Source organism: Aplidium turbinatum, chromosome 5 (assembly GCF_918807975.1).
Source record: "Aplidium turbinatum chromosome 5, kaAplTurb1.1, whole genome shotgun sequence".
Taxonomy (NCBI): domain Eukaryota; kingdom Metazoa; phylum Chordata; class Ascidiacea; order Aplousobranchia; family Polyclinidae; genus Aplidium; species Aplidium turbinatum.
The window spans coordinates 38,206,570-38,226,146 of NC_137476.1; the positions used below are offsets into that span (position 1 = coordinate 38,206,570).

The window sequence follows — 19,577 nt, forward strand, 5'->3', positions numbered from 1 at the left end:
CAGCTGTGGTAGTTAGTAACCGTTTAATGCATAATTCAGTTTCTTCACAAATATATACAACACTGAAAGAAGGTTTAAAAAGTCCACTTCTATCTTTAAATGATAAGAAGCTGGGTTGAACAGGTAAAGTGTGTGAACTCAGTTCAAAGCGGCACCTTGCACATAACGTTATCTTTGCGCACATTTTGGCAGCATAAATTAACAAATTCTAACAATATGTTTGCGATTGTAGAACAGCAAAGGTGAAATCATATAAAGATTTCGTCATACTAGGTGAATTGCGGAGATATTTATTAGTTGTTATTTCACAGCAACTTGAAACTGAAGCTATTTCTTTAAAAGTTATTGTTGATGAAATCACACGAATTTACGTCATAATGCAACGTTTTGCTACAACGGAGAAAATCGAAAGCCATCAATCTCTATTGAACAGAATCCTGGTAAAAGCTGCGGTTGTGTTGTTGCATAGAAAACTATTTGTTTTGTCAATTATTTGTTCACAACAACTGAGTTTTTTAAGAAACGCAAATATTATAGGAGAATTACATTTTGTAGAAAGTTAAGTTGTGTTCAGTCGTGTTCTCATTGCTTTAAGAATTGGCGCTCCAGTTGTTTCAGGAACGAGGAGGCGACTGATTCTTAACTAATTAATTCATCTACTTCTACTTGTTTTAAAGTATCAGGTTTGGTGGCCGTGCTTAACTACTGTATATTTATCGATTCATATACCGCAATATTAAATCCGTTCATGCACGTCTTAAACCATAATAGTTTTGCCACCTTTTCCTTTTGTTGGTTTTGTTCCTGTATTTCTTTTTCACAATATCATTTGTTTTGCATTCTGACAAGGAAAAATAAATTGAATTGAATTCAAAACAATGAAAATTCATTACGGGTCCCTACAAAAGCATTGGCAAACGCGCGGAATAGGTACACTAATAATGGCTGACGTCTGAACCTGCTTTCTTCAAAAATCGTAAACGAGAGAAGTGACGATGCGCGGTCTAGTTATAATAAGATGTCTATGAACTCAACATTCAACATCTGATTCTGATCTTGCAAATTTTTTCAATGCAGTCACATTTTCACATCAGTGGCTGACTGCCGAGTGGAAGGAAGACGCGATGGGGTTTGCCTGCAAGAAATTTAAGTGGAGAGCATTTTCCCATTTTTCTGTGGCGTATGTTAGATAACTCACCAGGTTGAACATCAATGAAGTTATCCCTTTCTGCATGTACTCTAGCCTTGGTTTCGAAAATAGACTTGGCTAGGCCTATGCCCAGAATTGCATCAACTCGGTTCTGAGTACAGTAGTTGCAGGTGACAGGTAATGTTTTGATATATAGCCTAATCAGTGGCTAGTGTTCAAAATGTTTCATGGAGGAAAGGAACAATCTTTAGTTGAAATCTTAAATAAAGTTATTCAGTAAATACCATACGGTACGGTAGTTTGCATCATTGCCGTACAAGATTCAAAAATAGGCTGTGAATTTTTCCAATAAATTGTTGCCAGATATGGAGTTCTGCCTTAATTCTAAGAAAGTTTGAAGCCGTTGAAGACAAACTGATTTGAAAAAGTTTGAAGTCCTGGGAAAAGACTCCTAACCTTGATCTTAATCCAAACTTTTAGGTACTCTTACCCTAACCCTGACCTTAACTCTGGCAACACCTGCCACAAAATAATGGTTTTTGATCAAAACCATGGCAACTTATAGGTAAAAATAGCCACTTGTTAAAAGTAGTTGACAAGTAACACAGGAAATTCTGTTCAAGGTTTGATTTTATGAGGTCAATTTACAGCTTTTAGCACTAACAACATAGCCTACTGTATACTACGGTACCTGTTCTTTTCAAGTGACCGTGTACATTGTACAAATCATAAAAGAACATGCTAGACAAGTAGTCACTACCGGTACCTGATTTAGCCCCTGAAAAAGTCAGTCATATCTGATTGATGAAACGTCGGAATAAAATCAGATTATCACCTTATATGTACATCTTGTGATAGTTCAGCTTAGTTTGCACCAGAACACATATCATGTTAGGGAACGTTCAAATATTACGTAACCCCTTCGAGGGGGAGGGGGGGTTTATGCAAAGCGTTACGTTAGCGTCACATTGGGGGGAGGGGGTTCAAGCAAAACGTTACGTAACGCTTTCGAGTACGGAATGGTAGTTTTTTGTGCTGAATTCGTACTGAAAAAGCGTTACATGGGGGAGGGGGGGATTAAAAAAAGCGTTACGTTGGCGTTACATGGGGGAGGGGAAGGGTCAAAAATTCGGAAAAAAAGCGTTACGTAATATTTGAACGTTCCCTTAGACAGATAAAACCAAGCAACCACACGGCATTAACATAATATATACATTAAAGTATTAATGTTAAATGTTGTGTGGTTGCTTGGTTTTATCTAATGTAGATGAATAGTAGAAAGCAGGCTTAGAACTAATGCAAAAAGCACCTAAAGCTTTCAATGCACAGAAAACCTCATGCCACAACGTCCATAGTAGGCTACTGGTATAGGTTTGTGCAGTGCCGGTCTTAGGGTATTTCGAGCCCTGTGCGGAATATGATTTGCGGGCTCCAATGACAATGATCCAATTCAGTAGCGTAGCTAGGTATTTTGAAAGGGGAAGGGGGTTTCACGGTCGGCGGCGAAGCTTGACTTTGGAAATGTTACAAAGCTTTGTTTTGTAACATTTTCTATTTTCCCTTTATATCTTAAATTTTTCTGAAGGTGTTGCGACCGTGCCAAATTTTTTTCAACTCAATAACTTACTTCGATCACAAGCACGTTTTAACGTTCGCGTTTTGTCGCTTCTACCTTTTTCTTGACCTTTGCTATGTTGATGTGTATTGTTTTGATATGATGGTCAGAAATAAAAAAACAACTGAACTGAACTGAAAGGGGAAGGGGGTTTCACGGTCGGCGGCGAAGCTTGACGGTGTGATCGCCGAAGGCGACACCCAGCGGCGGGGGGTCTGGGGGGCCTCCCACAAAAAATTTTAAAAAATTACTTTGAATTTGGGGCATTCTGAGAGCATGTTCAAAATTTGGGTATGAATATTACTGTAAAATGGTGCTGTCAGGTGGCATGGCAAAAGGATAAGATCATACATTCTTGGGCATTTTTCGGAAATAAAGCTATGTTATGTCTAGATGCAACCTATTTCGTCCCCTGAAAAATTCGTATCCCGATTTCGTACCCTGAAATCGGAGTAACAAAATCAAATTTCGTCCCCTTAAAAGATCGAGAGAAATTTGAAATGTTTGCGGCAACTCCGATTAGCAACTTCGGCTATGTTGTTTTTTTTTCTCGATCTTTTTAGGGGACGAAATAGGTTGCACCCGTTGAGTCTTTCTTGTTGCTAATTCCTTTGTTGAATTCACTTGTTGAATTTTTCTATTGGAAATGACAAAACTACTGCTTTTTCTGAGTAAATTGCGGGCCCTGTGCGATCGCACGGTTTGCACACCCCAAAGACCGGCACTGGTTTGTGGCAATGTCAAGTGTGGAAAGCCATTCAGGCGTTCACAGATGGAGGTAAGTTATATATATACTATAAATGAATAATTTCTCAAGATAGCAAAGAAACTGTTTTCTGATCTATATCATATTTATAGAAGTATCACAAAATTCATAACTTAGGCTACATTTTGTGGCTTTTTATCTGTCACATCTGCTAGAAAATAAAGCAGAATTAGTTTGTTAAAAATTGTTGCCGACCCCTGGCTTAGACCTACTGAATGACTTACAACAGTGGCGTAGACACAGTTAAGATATTGTGCTTCTACTAAGAAGTTTTACTACTGTGCTTTACTAAAAACAATTGAGACTATCATCTGTTAATTTTTTTTTCAATTAAAACATCCAACATTGTGTCTGTTCATCTTGAAGCGCTTCTCAAAGTACCGTATAGGTCGCAACCCCAAATTGTAGTTTTAAGGTCGCCAAAACAGATTGAAAGTGGACCTGCGATGGGTAGTTTCTACTGTATTTGCACTATGCTTGGCAGAAAAATTGATCATGCTAGCTCAGTTTATTTTTATTGGTTAAAGTAGAACATGTTCTAATATTATATCAGTTCAGCTGTTTCATTTTCGACGATAAAGCAAAAAAACAATGTTAGTTGCCATTATAAACAGTGGTCTGGACAAAGGTCAAAGCAACACAACTCGAATATTAAAGCTCGCTTAAGAGAGAAATGATTTACGAAATACAAGGGTGTCAGCACCGTTGCAACATCTAGGCCTACTGACTACTGTACTATATATGTATTATTGTATATATATAGTATTTACATATTTCTACAATATCCTATTCCTTTTGCAAGCATTCACTTACCTCTATCTATATTTAGTCTTCTGCTTTTAAAGTTGGCTGTTCTGGCTTTTTTCTCATCAAATGTTGAAACAGAGCTCTCACCAGCCAGCTGCATAGCCAAGTAGTGAGAGCTCTGGTTCAACTTTCGATAGGGTGCCTGTTTGACATTGCTCAAGAGTATGTGGCTGTCTTAGGCTAGACTAGGGTAACTCAACTATTATAATGTTAACAAAGGTCCAGTTTGGACGAATTGAATATTTTTAGCGGTGCAGTGAAAATAAGTAATTTTACACGCAACCACGAAAGTTGAACTATCAGTACCGGTACTGAACCATTTTTCTTTTTAGGTAAAATGCAACTCAATTTGGATTTTTGACAAAGTGTCAGGGATTATGGGGAGCGACGCCCCCTAGCTACTAAGATAATCACAGAACAAATTGCTTCCTTCTGTAGAAATCTATTTAAAGAGACCCTGAAAGGTTGCAATGAAATTATTCTTTCAGAAGCCCGATGTCCGCTTTCAACACCCAGAAGGTCTTGATTCAGACTGCGGTCTGCTAGTTGAGTAGCCCTGGGCTAGACACGCGTCCCTTCGACTATAGCCCTTAATTTCTCTCAGTCTAATTGTGAACAATAGGCTACGCTGCTCTAGAGAGAAATGCCTACATCCCCTTCTTAGGGCTATTGCCTTACTCATTAACTGATTTTCATAAGTGGCTGAAGATAGGGTCGGGAATTGGGAAGCAAACTCGTTTTTCATAATATCTGCACCGTCTTCTGAAAAGACTAATTTGCAATCTGAAGAGGTTAAGTGGCATGGGGTCAGTCTTGGAATCAATGGCTTGTTGATGGCTTATCTGTGTCCTGTTAAGTTACACGTCAAGTTGCTATTGCGTTGTGACATGAGTTGTATTTCAGGCGCAACTAGTAATTGGAGTTTCTATAATTGTTTGGTTAATGATAATGTCGATTTCATTGGAACAAGTACTAGCCAGAAGCAGAAGTCGTGACCCAAACCAAGTTGAATTTTTGCAGGTTTGGAAGACGTGTGATGTCGAGAACACCTTGGTGGATGATGAAGAGCGAACTGCTGTATCATTTGTTTCTAACTGATAGTTCTCGTGTCATTGAGCACACAGCTGTCATGACTGGAACCTGACCACACATGTTGTTGCGCAGGCTGTGGATGAAGTGGTGACGTCACTACAGCCATTGTTCCAACGCTCCCCACATTACCTGAGCGTCCTCCTCGCCGCCATTGAACCAGAACGAGTGGTTCAGTTCCGCGTGCCATGGCAGGATGAACAGGTTTGTGTGAAATTGTGAATCGTTATTTTCGAGGTTGAATCTCGTCAGAACTGGGCATCCATGGGTGTTCATTGTTGATCCGTGTATCTGGTGGGAGATGCAGTGGACATTGCGGTGTGCTTAAAAAACATTGTTGTTGTTCTCGAAGGATGCGACAAAAGTTGTGAGATTTATGGGAAAGTATTCTGTATTCCTCGTTTTCTGTTTTACTTTAGGGCAACATGCAGATTAACCGAGGTTTCCGAGTCCAGTTCAACCAAGCCATCGGCCCTTACAAAGGTGGACTGGTGAGTATGTCGCTACTCATATTGTGACGTAACTAAAGGTTTGTGATATGAGAGCGATTGTTGCCGGTTGATTGATGGCCTCGCGATGACACGGGAAGTTTTTGCGCTTGTGAGATTCACCTACGTCATTGCAACTAGAGATTGGTGTTGGTGAGTTTCACTTGATGCTGACATCATCACGGTGACGTAGCCAAACGAGCTCAGCTGCTTCACTGTATTCCAAACCAACACAAACTGCGTGCTGGCAGCTGTTTGCAGCTGGAAGCTGATGCAAGCTTGTCTCGGCCTTCTTCTCTGCGAGGTCACCCTAACTTGCATTGTGAGTCATGATGTCGTTCTGTTGTTGAAACGTCACTTTGTCTTCAGCGTTTCCATCCCTCGGTCAACCTGTCAATCATCAAGTTTCTCGGCTTCGAGCAAATCTTCAAGAACGCGCTTACCACCTTACCAATGGGTGGTGCAAAAGGAGGCTCCGACTTCGACCCGAAAGGAAAATCCGACAGCGAGGTTCTACGCTTTTGCCAGAGCTTCATGACGGAGCTCTACAAGCATATTGGCCCGGTGAGACTTTATTGCAGTGGTTCTCAACCTTTTTGTCTTGGTGACCCCCTTTAAAAAATTTCGTAGATACCGCGACCCCCACTTATATTCTTTTCTAAATGCAAGTATACTATTAACAAATAATACAACAAAAGGCAGCACTAAAAATGTTTTTCTTGCATTTATTGACAAGTCAATGCGATGGTTGACCTTGTAGGTCTGCAGCTATCCGTGAAATTCGAGGTTGCTTGCTAGACAGAGCCAGTCTCATGTCGTCTTCCACATCCATTCTATTTCTTTTCTTCGTTTTCATATGCAGAAGAGCTGAAAAACCACTCTCACTTAGATACGTCGTAGCGAAGGGCAGTAATACTTGAAAAGCCAGCTTAGAAATCTGTTGGTATGAATCATCATACATTTCACACCAAAATGGAAAGAGTGACTTTGTATTGCTGGTTCGCAATTGCTAATTGCTCACTTAAATTAAACAACCAGCATTCCAGTCCCAGTTGAAAATATCTATCATTATGATTTCAAAAACACAAAGCTATTGCACTGATGTAATGTTCAAGTTCTCTCTTCTTCCTACACTACAAATAAATACTTAAACAGACCACAAACTACTGGGGCTAATCTCGTTGCTAGGATCTCATTGCGGTGTGTTTACATCACCCGCAACCGCTTCATTTCGGTTTTATTTCTGTTGAAACTACCGACATGAAATCCAGACCGCCACGAATCTCATTTCGGTCATCGCATGCAAACAGACTACGAGTCTGGCAGACGAACCGAAAAGGAAAATTTTCATTTCGGGCGCACTGAAACGTTATGTAAACGTAGCCTGTCACACTACTAGCGGACCGGTACCTCGTCTTACTTACATTCACTTTTGTTGTTGCATGAGCAACAGCTTCGCGACCCCCTATAAAATGCTCTGCGACCCCCTTGGGGGTCGCGACCCCCAGGTTGGGAACCACTGCTTTATTGTGTTGGAATCCGTCGGGTTTTACGTCAACAACATTTGTTACGTGCTGTAGTTTCGTTGTCGCTACCTCAAACGAGCCGACAGTTGTTCGATGAACTGTCCTGGTGCTCGTTATGATGTTCATCTACTTCTGCCAAGATCCTCTTTAACCACCTCCTTAGCTTGAAGAGCCACCTGCGGCTGATTGACTTCATTGTAGCGATGAATGCTCAGAGTAACTGCCTCATCTTCCAGGACACGGATGTTCCCGCCGGAGACATTGGAGTTGGTGGCCGCGAGATCGGATTCCTCTTTGGGCAATACAAGAGAATAACCGGCTGCCACCAGGGAGTGCTAACGGGGAAGGGGTGGGGATGGGGCGGGTCCCTCATCCGACCCGAGGCCACAGGTGAGTTGCGATCTACGTTGAATTTTTGTAAAGAAAATGTTGATTTCAGTTCTGTCAGCATTGTGGGAACTTGTTTGGGAGCTTCATCGCGTCCTGGGGAGGTTTTGAACCACTGACCCCAGTTCCGTCATCGTGGTGTGTGGTTTCAAGTTTGGCTTGCAGTGGTGCCGCTTTCGTGGCGAGATGTGGTTATTGGACCGGAACGTTAAAGTGTGTCTACACTAACACCTCGTGCTTCTGTGTTGTACGTTGTTAGGGTACGGGGTTGTGTACGCCCTGGACTTCGCCATGCGCGACCGGGAGGACTCTTTGTCCGGGAAGAAGATCAACATCTCAGGATCGGGGAATGTTGCTCAGTTTGCGGCGGAGAAAGCCCTTCAGCTTGGAGGGATCGTCCTCACACTGAGTGATTCTTCTGGGACGATTTATGAGGTGGGATGCTAGCTATCGTGTCTAAGAAGTTCAGCAACAGACACAGCTACGTCATCGCTTGATTGATTTTATTGTTTGATGAATGTTTATCTTGATAAATCAAAGAATGAAAAGTTGCGTCATATGTTTCGATTGATCAATAGGTTACGTAGTAACGTGGTTGTCAAACATTGATCTTACGTTGTTGTGCTCAGCCAAACGGGTTCGACGCCTCCAAGCTGAGGCAACTTGTGACCATCAAAGAGCGCAGAGGAAGATGCCAGGAATTCACAAAACTTTCAAAGACTGCGCAGTGAGTACGACCCTCTCTGTGGTTTGCAAATTGCGCCATGCGGCGGCACTTCAACTATTTGTCTGATGCATTCCGATCCTAGCCAGAAACTTTCCCCGCACAGCGCGAAGAAATGTTGATGCGAATCCCAGGATCCCCTTGATCTTTGAACAGGAAGCCACGAAGGCTTCGTTCTGTTGGAAACGAGTGAACGCCAATGAGTGAATATATTTGTTTGGAAACTACTGGTCGTGCAGCGATCCATTATTGCATCAAATAAGTTTTCCTTTCTTTAACTATAGTGAGCCAGTTTTATTTTCTGTTCTCTTTTTTTCTAATTAAAGTCGCTTAGATGAAAAAATAAAAAATCTTTAGAAGATGACGTATGGGTTAAACTGGTTCACTTGTTAGGAAGGAAAACTTATTTGACGCAATAATGGATCGCTACAGTCGCAATAGAATTCATTTGAATACGTGGAGTTTTATTGCAGACACTCGGCCGCTTGTAGAAGTCGTTGTAGTCCAACTTGCCTTGCCATGAACCACCGGCCATTGCCTGTCTACACTGTTGGGATTATTGAGCTTGAAGTCACCCGATAGATCCCATTATTATCTTCATCCTGATCCTCCCAGGTACTTCGAAGGAGAGCGCCCGTGGAAGGTGAAGTGTGAAGTGGCGTTGCCATGCGCAACACAGAACGAGATCGAGAAGCAGGACGCGAGCAGCTTGGTGAAGAACGGATGCAAGTATGTCTTCGAGGGAGCCAACATGCCGTCCACCAACGAGGCCATCGAGATTTTCAAGAGCAATAAACTCATTTATTTCCCAGCCAAAGTATGTGGTTCCGTGATGCTGTTACTGTGATGTAACAATAATAATATTTGCTTTTGTATGAACTGCAAACTACATGTGACTCATCTTTTCCGCTAATCTTGTTCCCAGGCGGCTAACGCTGGAGGAGTGGCTGTGTCTGGGCTGGAGATGGCACAGAATTCTTCCCGAGTTCACTGGAGCAGAGAGGAGGTTGATGGAAAACTGAAGGCGATAATGAAGAACATCTTCATCACCTGCAAGGATACTGCTGCTGATCTTGGCCACCCAGGTGAGCATGATCCCTCTAGTTGCAAGATCTCATCCCCATTCATGGCCACGTGGGGGCGCAAGTGATGTTTATAATTAAAGATGTACCGATGCCAATATTTATATATCGGTACATCTCTACTTGTAATCGGGGGTGTGCAAACTTGCTAGGGAAGATCCCTCGATGGGTCCACGAGCATGACCGCATTAGACAAATTATATGAAGTGTCCTACGCCTTTCTTCGCAGTGGCTAAATTTGTCAGCTTGCCTTTAGAAAAAATATTGTTCACCTAATGTCACTACGGGATCAAAAATAAATATGGGTTTGGCGCGAAAGTGGCCTTGTAGACCATCTCGCATTTATATCTGGAACTTTCAATGGTCACAAAATTCTGGCTTACGGTTTGCAGAGACCCCCTCACAGTTATCTTGATATTTGGCCATACCCTGCTTGATTCCGCCCCGCAGTGATTTAAATGGACGACAATTCCTGCAAGCATGCAATCAAGTGTCTATGCTGAGGCGTGGACGTCGCTATAATAACATGTGGACTGGAAGCCAATTGGTAGGGCTCATCTTGGCAGTAAGCAGGACTGCCATATTGGCGGTTTTAATGCAAACTTGTAACTTGACATTTTCAGATTAAAAATATGGCACGGTCGCAACATCTTAGGCTATGGCAGTAATCATGCTGTTGATAGAATCAGCCCAAAATGCAATATTATGAAAAGCATCATCAAAATTTGCCATTTCAAACGTGGTGTTTTGAAAATAGGCTACTGTGCATTGATCAAACAGAGTTTTTATTCTTATATCAAAATACCAAATTCAAAGTAGCCTGCCAAATGCATTAAAAAAACGCTAAAATTTAGCGTTAAAACTGGCAATATGGCAACCCTGTTTGCTGCCAAGCGTTTCTTTTAGTCCAGATGCTATTATAGCGACATCTACGGTGGTGAGGAAGCCGGTTCGTCAACCACCGAGAGGTGTCAATGATGTTACGTTTATGACGTCATACAGGCGACTATCAACTCGGCGCAAACGCGGCTGGCTTCAAGAAAGTGGCGGACGCTATGATCGCTCAAGGCCAGGTCTTCAACAACAAGCTGTAGCTTCACACTTACCGGTGATGTTCAACATTTCGTGAATTGTTGATGTTGGTCATCCGCACATTTTCACTGTGAACAATCCTCCCTTCAAGGTGATTACGTCATCGATGCGCTACGTTACCTATTTCGTCATTGACTACTGCTTAAATACAAAATGACGTCTGATGGATCGCGAGCAGCGAATGGCGATTTGTGCAAGCAGAGCTTACCAATTATTTTATTTACACAACCTATTCATTGTACGTCACAGTAGACACTCTCAATGACTAGTTAGTTGCAAGCAAGTGTGTATGTACAAGAAGAGATCCGCTAAACCTTGATACAATGACAGGACAATAATGAGTAGCCGCGGCGAATAATTATGACGTCATAGTCTACCGCGTCGCCGTTTGATTACAATACTAATAACGCGATTATTGCCTCAAAAAAGTTAAAACAAAGTAGTATCGCTATTGGGGAAGCACCTTATGTACAAACCAATTGAAGAAACAAACAATAAGCGCCCGATTCGATAGTGATGTAACAAACATATGAATATATCTACTGAACTATCTACATCGACGATTGTTGAACAAAAATAAATGTGCGATAATTCCATCACTCGTTGCATGAGGGGGGATGATTATTGTAACGACAGATGTAAGTACGTTTACACAATGGAGTCGCTCTGGGTTTGTATCGACCGGTGCAAAGGATTCTTAATCTCGCAATGAACCAATCCCATCGCCTGTGTGACGTCACAAAGATGACGCAAAGGCACATGACCAAATATAATGGTGCGTCTAGAAAAGCCACTTTCGGAAGAGATTTCTATTTGACTCCCGCTGCAGCACCCAGCGAGTTTGTGAAGGAACCACCATAGAACATCGGTCATAGTCGCCGCCTGGCACGAAACCGCTCCTGCGTTATCAATTGTGCGCTGGCAACGAAGATTATTGCGACTATGACGTCATCGCTGGGTTTCCAAAGGGAAGAAACCACAAAAGATGTCGGTGGGTAACACAGCGACACTGGAAGGTTATCGGGGATTCCCTGTATGGGTTGGACATGAACATGTTCAATTCAAAAAGTATCATTTCGAAACAACGTTGATAAAATATCCGACAAAATCGTTTGTTGGAACATCATCCACGATCACTCATCTTCCAACATCTCCTGTCTCTTCTTCATGATCTTTCCCAGCTCAGATCCTGCGTTCGTGGACTGGGACCCGCTTACGGATCTTTGCACAAGAAGGCGACTGTAGACTCTAGATCCCTCGTCGTCGCAAATCTGTTACGAAAAATAAAATGTTAAAACTGTTTTTACTTGCAATGTGACAGGGAATGAGGGATGGCCACCATGACGGCACAAACTTAGTTGCCGACTGAACTACCCGGATGGCGTAAGATTCGATTGACGATAACCATAAGCGAGGTTGAGAAAGCCTCTTTGGAAGCATCATCTTGGTGTCGCATCGGCTACTTGTCGACTCGTAGAGCAATATGCCACTGTAACCAAACGACTCCCTTCCAAACGTTTTCATTCAGGCATCTCACACGGCATTGTGAGCGAAATAAATAAAACTTGCACAACATAATCATTTTAGCTTATGCTGTCTTCGAAAGGCATTGACTTAAAAGGTAGATAGAACGGGGACAAAAGAATAGGGGGGCAGACTAAGACGGACCGAAGGAAAAAATGTTATAGACTAAAGGAGAATAAGAGTAATCGCTGCAAGGAAAGAATCGGCCACCCCCACTAGTGGGGACAAACCTAGTTAGGAAGATATCGCTCTGTTGAAGTGTTTCATTTATTGAGTTCATGAATCCAAACAAAAGTAGCACAGTGCGATGACTGGCAGTAGCTTTGACAAGGGGGTACTTTTACACCTGGGATCTATTTAAGGGCATGGATTTTATTTACATACAATAGATGTTACTTTCAGTACTAAAGTATCACATGAAGGCCTGTGTAATTTTTTTTTTTAAACATCGCATGTTAAATTTTTAGCATGGCACAGTAACAAAAGAACATCAGTCATGTAGAAACTATTTAGATGCAACACTGTGTGGTACAAGTAGCACCTTAGGGTAGTCGTCATGGGTTTTAAACCATGGGTCTCGCGAACTGTGGTCTTGATCACATACCAAGCTAACAAGTGGGTCCACGTCCCACCTCACGGGCAACAGCCTCGACTGGCTAGCTAGAACTTGTTAGACATCCTGCTGCCTTGCAAAAAATACATTTAAGGCAAAGGCGAGGCCCACCGTCTATAACTGGTTGTGCCAGGAAACTTTATGTTCCAAAAGTTTCGATGACAATGATGGAATGTTACTTTCAATACTACACTATCATAATTATGTGGGGCTTGCAGGTCAATGTGGGTTTGTTGAAAAATAATGTGGATGGGTCTCGGATGTTTAATGTTGTATTGTCAATAACAAGCTTCCCGACACATTCCAGCTCTTTACATTCTCATCTTCTTCATCAAAGTTCGCGTTTCGCTTAACATCGCCCACTGGCGCAATTCCTTAGTGCCAATTATCTTATTCAGTCACGTAATGAGGTAGGTGTGAGGTACAAGTAGCACCTTTGAACCCTGGGCAGTCGCCATGGATTGTTACACCATGGGTCTCGGGGAACACTGGTCTTGATCACACACCAAACTAACAAGTGGGTCCACGTCCCACCTCATGGGCAACAACCTCGACTGGTTGGCTAAAACTTGTTAGAAATCCTGCTGCCTTGCAGGAAATACTTTTTTAAGTAAAGGCTAGGCCCACCGCCAATAACTGTGGTTAGCGTCAGGAAGGGCATCCGGCTGGAAAATCTTTGCTCCAAAATATTATTTAAATGCAGCAAAAGCTAAAAATGGCCCCTAGTCCCCAGCAGCCCTTAGATGGGCAAGGGGTGCGAAGAATCTCTGGGTTCCGAGAAAACAAAAAAACATTGAAAAAAGATTATGGTGTTAGAATCGGATGCTGGAATGTGGGAAGTTTGTGTGGTAAAGGAACTGAAATATGTGAAGAACTAAGAAAAAGAAGGGTGGATATATGTTGCCTAGAGGAAGTAAGATGGAGGGGACAGTCAGCGCGGTTTTTAGGTGTCAATGGGAGGAGATATAAGTTATGGTGGTCAGGAAATGACACAGGAATCGGTGGTGTTGGTTTCTCGGTAAAAGAGGAATTGTGTGAGAAAGTAATAGAAGTTAGAAGAAGGAGTGACAGAGTGATGACAATGGTACTTGCTTTTGAAGAGGAGGTAGTGAGGCTAATCTGTGCATATGCACCTCAAAGTGGTAGGGATTACTTAGAAAAGGAAAGTTTTTATGATGTTTTGGCAGAGGAATGGGATTTACGGAGTTCAAAAGAGTTGGTGTTTGGATTAGGAGATTTTAATGGACATGTTGGAAAACAAGCAAATGGGTTCGAGGGCATTCATGGAGGGTATGGTTTTGGGAAGAGAAACATGGAAGGAAGAATGCTACTTGAATTTTGTGATGAAAGGAAACTTTGTATTGCCAACACATGGTTTAAAAAGAAAGAGAAAAGGAAGGTGACTTACAGCTCAGGAGGACATGAGTCGGAAATTGATTTTATTGTGGTTGGGCAGGAACAGAGAAAGTACTTGAAGAATGTGAAAGTAATTCCGTGGGAGTTGCAGCATAGACTAGTAGTAGGAGACTTAAATATGAAAAAAGTGAAGAAAATTGTGAAGAAAGAACGAGTTTTTGTAAGAAATGTGTGGAAACTGGAGGAAAAAGAAACGAGAATTAAGTTTATGAAAAGAGCAAAAGAGCTGGTAAACATGAGTGCGCAGGACTTGTGGGCTTCATTTCAGAAAGGTGTCCTAGCAGCATGTGATGAAGTATGTGGGAAAAAGAAAGTGAGGAGGGATCGTGGAGACACATGGTGGTGGGATGAAGAGGTGAAGCATGCGATTTCACAGAAAAGAGATGCATACAAGCAGTGGCGCAAAAATGGGTCAGAAGAGAATAAAAAGAAGTATAAGAGTATGAAAAAGAAGGCAAAGAGGGTTGTTGCAAGAGCTATGAAGAATGGTGCTGAGGAGGAACTTAATAAAATGGGGGAAAGCCAAAACAAAGTATTCAGACTCATAAAGCAAATGAAAAAGGATGGGAATGATATTGTAGGGGGAAGATGTATAAGGAGTGGAGATGGGAAGTTGCATTTCAGCCCGGAAAGCAGAGGAGAAGTGTGGAAGGAACACATGGAAAATGTTATGAATAAGGAGAATGTATGGGATCATATGACAGAGGTTGATCTGGTGGAGGGTCCAGTGGGAAAGGTTACTCGTGATGAAGTGGTGGAGGCAATGGGGCAAATGAAACTGCGTAAAGCAGCCGGTCCATCAGAAGTGAGCGTAGAGATGATAAAAGCAAGTGGAGAGTTGGGAATTGAAGTAATGCTACAACTTAGCCAAAGGGTATTAGATGGAGAGGGAATGCCGGAGGAGTGGAAGCATAGTACTCTTGTTCCATTGTTCAAGAGAAAAGGGGATGTGAGAAGTTGCAGTGCATATAGAGGTGTAAAACTACTAGAGCATGGAATGAAAATTGTGGAGCGAATACTAGAAAAGAGGTTGAGAACATTGGTGAAATTAAATGATATGCAGTTTGGATTCATGCCAGGAAAAGGTACAGTGGATGCTCTGTTTATATTGAGAAGAATGCAGGAGGAATACCGAGAGAAGCAGAGAAAACTATATATGTGTTTCGTCGACTTAGAAAAGGCATTTGACAGAGTACCAAGGAAAGTGATGGAGTGGGCAATGAGGAAAAGAGGTATACCGGAGGTATTAGTGAGAGCTGTGATGTCTATGTATGAGGATGCAAGAACAAAAGTGAGAGTTGGATCAAATTATTCAAACGAGTTTTTTGTGAAGGTTGGTGTACACCAAGGATCAGTTTTGTCACCTCTGATATTTGCTATTGTGGTTGACGTTGTAACTGAAGGAGTGAGGGAGGGCTTATTGAGTGAAATTTTGTATGCAGACGACCTGGTCTTGACAAGTAATAGTATGGAGGGACTGGAGAGAAAGTTTGAGAAATGGAAAGAAGCATTTGAAACCAAGGGTATGAAGGTGAATCTTGAAAAAACAAAAGTGATGGTGAGTGGAGCAGAAGGAACAGTTGTTGAGAGCAAAGTAGATCCCTGTGGAATATGTGGCAAGAGAGTGATGAGAAATTCAATGCAATGCAAGGAATGTGGAAAGTGGGTACATGCAAGATGTGCTAATGTCAAGAGAGCCGCAACAAGATTGGCGAAGTGTTTTGTTTGTGGGAAATGCAGTAAAGGAAGGAATGAAGTGGAAGGCCATGATGATGAGTTCTGCCATGGCATCGAAACAGTGACAGACTTCTGTTATCTGGGTGATCGGATAAATGGAAGTGGTGGATGTGAAGCAGCGGTGACAACAAGGGCAAGATTGGGCTGGGCAAAGTTCAGGGAATGTGGGGAAATGTTGTATGGCAGAAAATTCTCACTAAGGATGAAAGGGAAAGTATATCGGAGCTGTGTGCGGCCTGCAATGCTATATGGTAGCGAGACATGGATATTGAGAGAGAGTGAACTGGCAATCCTGAGAAGAACGGAAAGGTCAATGGTGAGAGCAATGTGTGGGGTGAAAACGAGAAGGGAAAAAAGGACTGAAGAATTGTTGGATATGCTAGAGATGAGAGAGACCATAGACCAACTGGCAAGGGCAAATGGAGTAAGATGGTATGGACATGTGATAAGGAGGGAGGAAGGAAGTTTTCTTAGAAAGGCACTAGATCTAAAGGTGGATGGGAAGAGGAAACGCGGTCGTCCAAGAAGAACGTGGAAACAACAAGTGAAGGATGAATTTAAAAAAGTCGGACTGAAGGAGGAAGATGCAAGGGACAGGGTGAAATGGAGAAAAGGGATTAAAACAATTGCTGCGCGGAAACAATCGGCCACCCCCACTAGTGGGGAACAAACCGACGATGGATTATGATGATGATGAATAAAGCCTTACTGTTTGATTACAATGATCATACTCCAACCAACACAAGTTTAAATAAAGAGTGCGATTTTAGTCAAGTGATCAAATTTTATCAGATTGCTGAACCCAAGATTAAAACATAGAAACATAATTTTAGTAGAATACTTTTGAATGTTATTTTGCCAAATATTTTTTTAACATAAAGTCTTTGGGACCCTTAAAAATGCTAAACGACTTCCAGGGGGTCGCGGCCCCCCGGTTGTAGAGGCTTTGAACCACTGACGTAACCCCGGGTCACCGAGATTGACAGAGTGAAGTTTCCGATTGTTGTCTGTGTGGTGCTCCATCCACTAGGTGCCGCTGACGGGAGTGCAGTGCTCAAGCGTACACCCCGAGAGCCGAACCAGCGTCGTTTGAACTTGCACCTTGCTGGGGACACAATGTCGGCCGCTTAACTAACTGAGCTACAGGGACGAACAAACCATCAGAATGAATCCATTGCAAACATTATTGATGGAATTTCTCTGGGTGTTTAAATAAGTGTGTGACGTCACCACATGTAGTTGTGACGTTGTTGCTCGGATTGTTTCGTCACCTGCTTCAGTTCATCTTTCTTCAGGGAGAAGATCTGTGCTCCATTTAGGACTCCCAGGCTGTCCACTGTGGTGGTGGAGAATCCATTGGATCGGAGCCAGTGCTTTACTTGAGCGGGGGATGAGGATGATGTGATGAGCAGAGAGGTGGAGGATGCTGCAACAATGGAAGATGATTATTAGGGTGGCTCGTTTTTAAACTTTTTTTTAAAATTCTCTCGGGGTAGTGGGGAAATGGTGCCAATGTGTGAGAAAACGCTCATGACAAAATTTGAGATTTGTAAAAAATTGTCTTCAGCCTCCTCATGAGGCCCAAAAATCGAAAAATGGGGTCAAAAACGCATTTTTTTTCAAAAATATTTTTAGTTTGGGTAGATAAAATATTGTTTAGATATATCTAATTAGCCTAAGAACAAAAATTGGAGTCATTTGAACTATTCCTTCAGCTTCCTCACAGCTTATGAAAATTTTCATTTTGCTGAAAATTTCGCATTTTTGTGGGTGGTTACATGAAACATAATTGAGTTAGACATTTTGCCAGCTATAAAACGTCATTGTTTTTCTCTTTATAGACCTGCCCTGAGCTGTTGCGTCATTTTTTAATGAAATTGGGTTAATTAGGTAGGAAAAAGTGACGTCTTTTATTTGAATTTACGTCATTGACGAAGTTTGTAGTTATGTAACCACAAACAAAAATGCAAAATTTTCAGCAAAATGAAAATTTTCAGAAGCTGTGAGGAAGCTGAAGGAATAGTTCAAATGACTTCAATTTTTTTTTTTAGGTTATTTAGATATATCTAAACAATATTGTATCTACCCAAACTAAAAATATTTTTGAAAAAAATTGCGTTTTTGACCCCATTTTTCGATTTTTGGGCCCCATGAGGAGGCTGAAGACAATTTGTTACAAATCTCAAATTTTGTCATGATTGTTTTCTCACTCATTGGCACCATTTCCCCACTACCCCGAGAGAATTTTAAAAAAAAGTTCAAAAACAAGCCACCCTAATGATCATCACAATACACGATTGTGATCACACAAGCCACCACCTCGCTTCAAACTTACCACTCTTCTTAGGGAGAACAAAGTTCTTCTTCTTCTGAGATGCGACTCTCTCCTTCAGCTCATCCTGCAAGCTCCCAGGATTGATGGAGGACTCTCTGGGTCGGTTGCTGACGGGTGTTTTCCTCAGAACCACACTGTTCAGAGCTGATGACATCGCAACTGAAGCAAAGAAAAGGTTCAATCAATACAAGTCAGCGCTTAGTTAGACTATTGACCCTGAGGTGGAGTTGCCATCATAACAACAGAGAGAATAATGATCGAAGCTACCTTGATGACAAAGAACAGCCCACAAGATACAACCAAACTCAGATAGTTTTCATACTTTTAGTACAACAGCAAGTCAACTACAATCATACAAATACATGAATAAATGCAATTGATTAAGTTTCGCTTTTAGCAGCATGATCGTTGCCTACTTCACAATGTTCACAAACGACCTGTTATAGTCTGATACCGCGAGTTTGCCATGGTAATAACGGTATGCACTGGCTTTCGGAACATAGTTCTCTAGTCATTGCACAATGCACATGACGAATTAATATTTGAAATATCGTCATAGCACATAACTAGGGAACTTACAACTTATTACCACAGCGAACTCGCAGCATCAGGCTAAAACAGGTCCTTAGTATCGAAGTTGTGAAGATGAATATGGTTTTAATATTTGTACGCTTCGGACACCTTGATCAACCCCGATAGTTCTCCAGGCTGGTCGAGCAAGGAAACGTTTACAAACTTTCCGAATGGTTCCAGAACCACACCAGTGTTGAACATGAAACGAGTTATTCAATTATTCCAGCAGCTATTTGCCACTGGGTGACGGCCCTTACCTGGTTGGATCTTGGTGGGGGAGGAAGTTTTGTTGATGCTTGCATATAATACCGGGGGTGGTGGGGGGGCCGCGGGGACCTGCAGATGGATTTACATGTCACACAACATACTTTGACCAAACAACCCATAACCAAGGCACAAGCATCTACTGTACCATCATAATCTTTATTATGACAACAAGGGACGTAGCGCCGCATGGTTACTAACCTTGGCTGGGGGGTTAGGAACAAACCCAGGGGGTGACTCTGTAGATGTTGCTGCCGGAGACTTGCTGGCAGATGAGATGAGAAGCATCAGGTTGGCTGGAACGTATCCGGTCTCTCCTGGAAAAACCTCAATGAAATTAAAGCCATTCCCTCAAGTCCTTGGTTAGTTTTAAGGATGATTGTGGAGAT

General features: G+C 42.1%; 2 protein-coding genes across 4 annotated transcripts in view; one reads left to right on the top strand and one right to left on the bottom strand.

The window, feature by feature from the left end:
* The first annotated feature begins 2,501 nt into the window (after positions 1-2,501).
* On the top strand, positions 2,502-10,900 carry LOC145770839 (NADP-specific glutamate dehydrogenase-like). Of its 2 annotated transcripts, XM_082582573.1 has the most exons (11): positions 2,502-2,520; positions 3,492-3,543; positions 5,503-5,631; positions 5,847-5,918; positions 6,285-6,479; positions 7,678-7,831; positions 8,088-8,263; positions 8,458-8,555; positions 9,168-9,369; positions 9,478-9,637; positions 10,637-10,900. In XM_082582573.1, the coding sequence occupies exons 2-11, from the start codon at positions 3,538-3,540 to the stop codon at positions 10,726-10,728; spliced, it is 1,284 nt and encodes a 427-aa protein (XP_082438699.1). In that variant the 5' UTR covers positions 2,502-2,520; positions 3,492-3,537; the 3' UTR covers positions 10,729-10,900. The 2 variants fall into 2 exon arrangements, with proteins under 2 accessions (XP_082438699.1, XP_082438698.1); XM_082582572.1 differs by lacking the exons at positions 2,502-2,520; positions 3,492-3,543 and adding an exon at positions 5,221-5,358.
* Positions 10,901-11,306: 406 nt separating this feature from the next.
* Positions 11,307-19,577, bottom strand: part of LOC145770838 (epidermal growth factor receptor kinase substrate 8-like) — a 28,325-nt gene continuing 20,054 nt past the window's right edge. Inside the window, exons 11-15 of one of the 2 annotated variants that reach the window (XM_082582570.1) lie at positions 19,390-19,505; positions 19,182-19,260; positions 18,352-18,510; positions 17,288-17,442; positions 11,307-11,997 (exon numbers count right to left, since the gene is read on the bottom strand). In XM_082582570.1, the coding sequence (XP_082438696.1) occupies positions 11,860-11,997; positions 17,288-17,442; positions 18,352-18,510; positions 19,182-19,260; positions 19,390-19,505 (647 nt within the window). In that variant the 3' untranslated portion in view covers positions 11,307-11,859. Of the gene's footprint in view, positions 11,998-17,287; positions 17,474-18,309; positions 18,511-19,181; positions 19,261-19,389; positions 19,506-19,577 lie in introns of those variants that run through there. The other variant, XM_082582571.1, reaches the window with a different exon arrangement.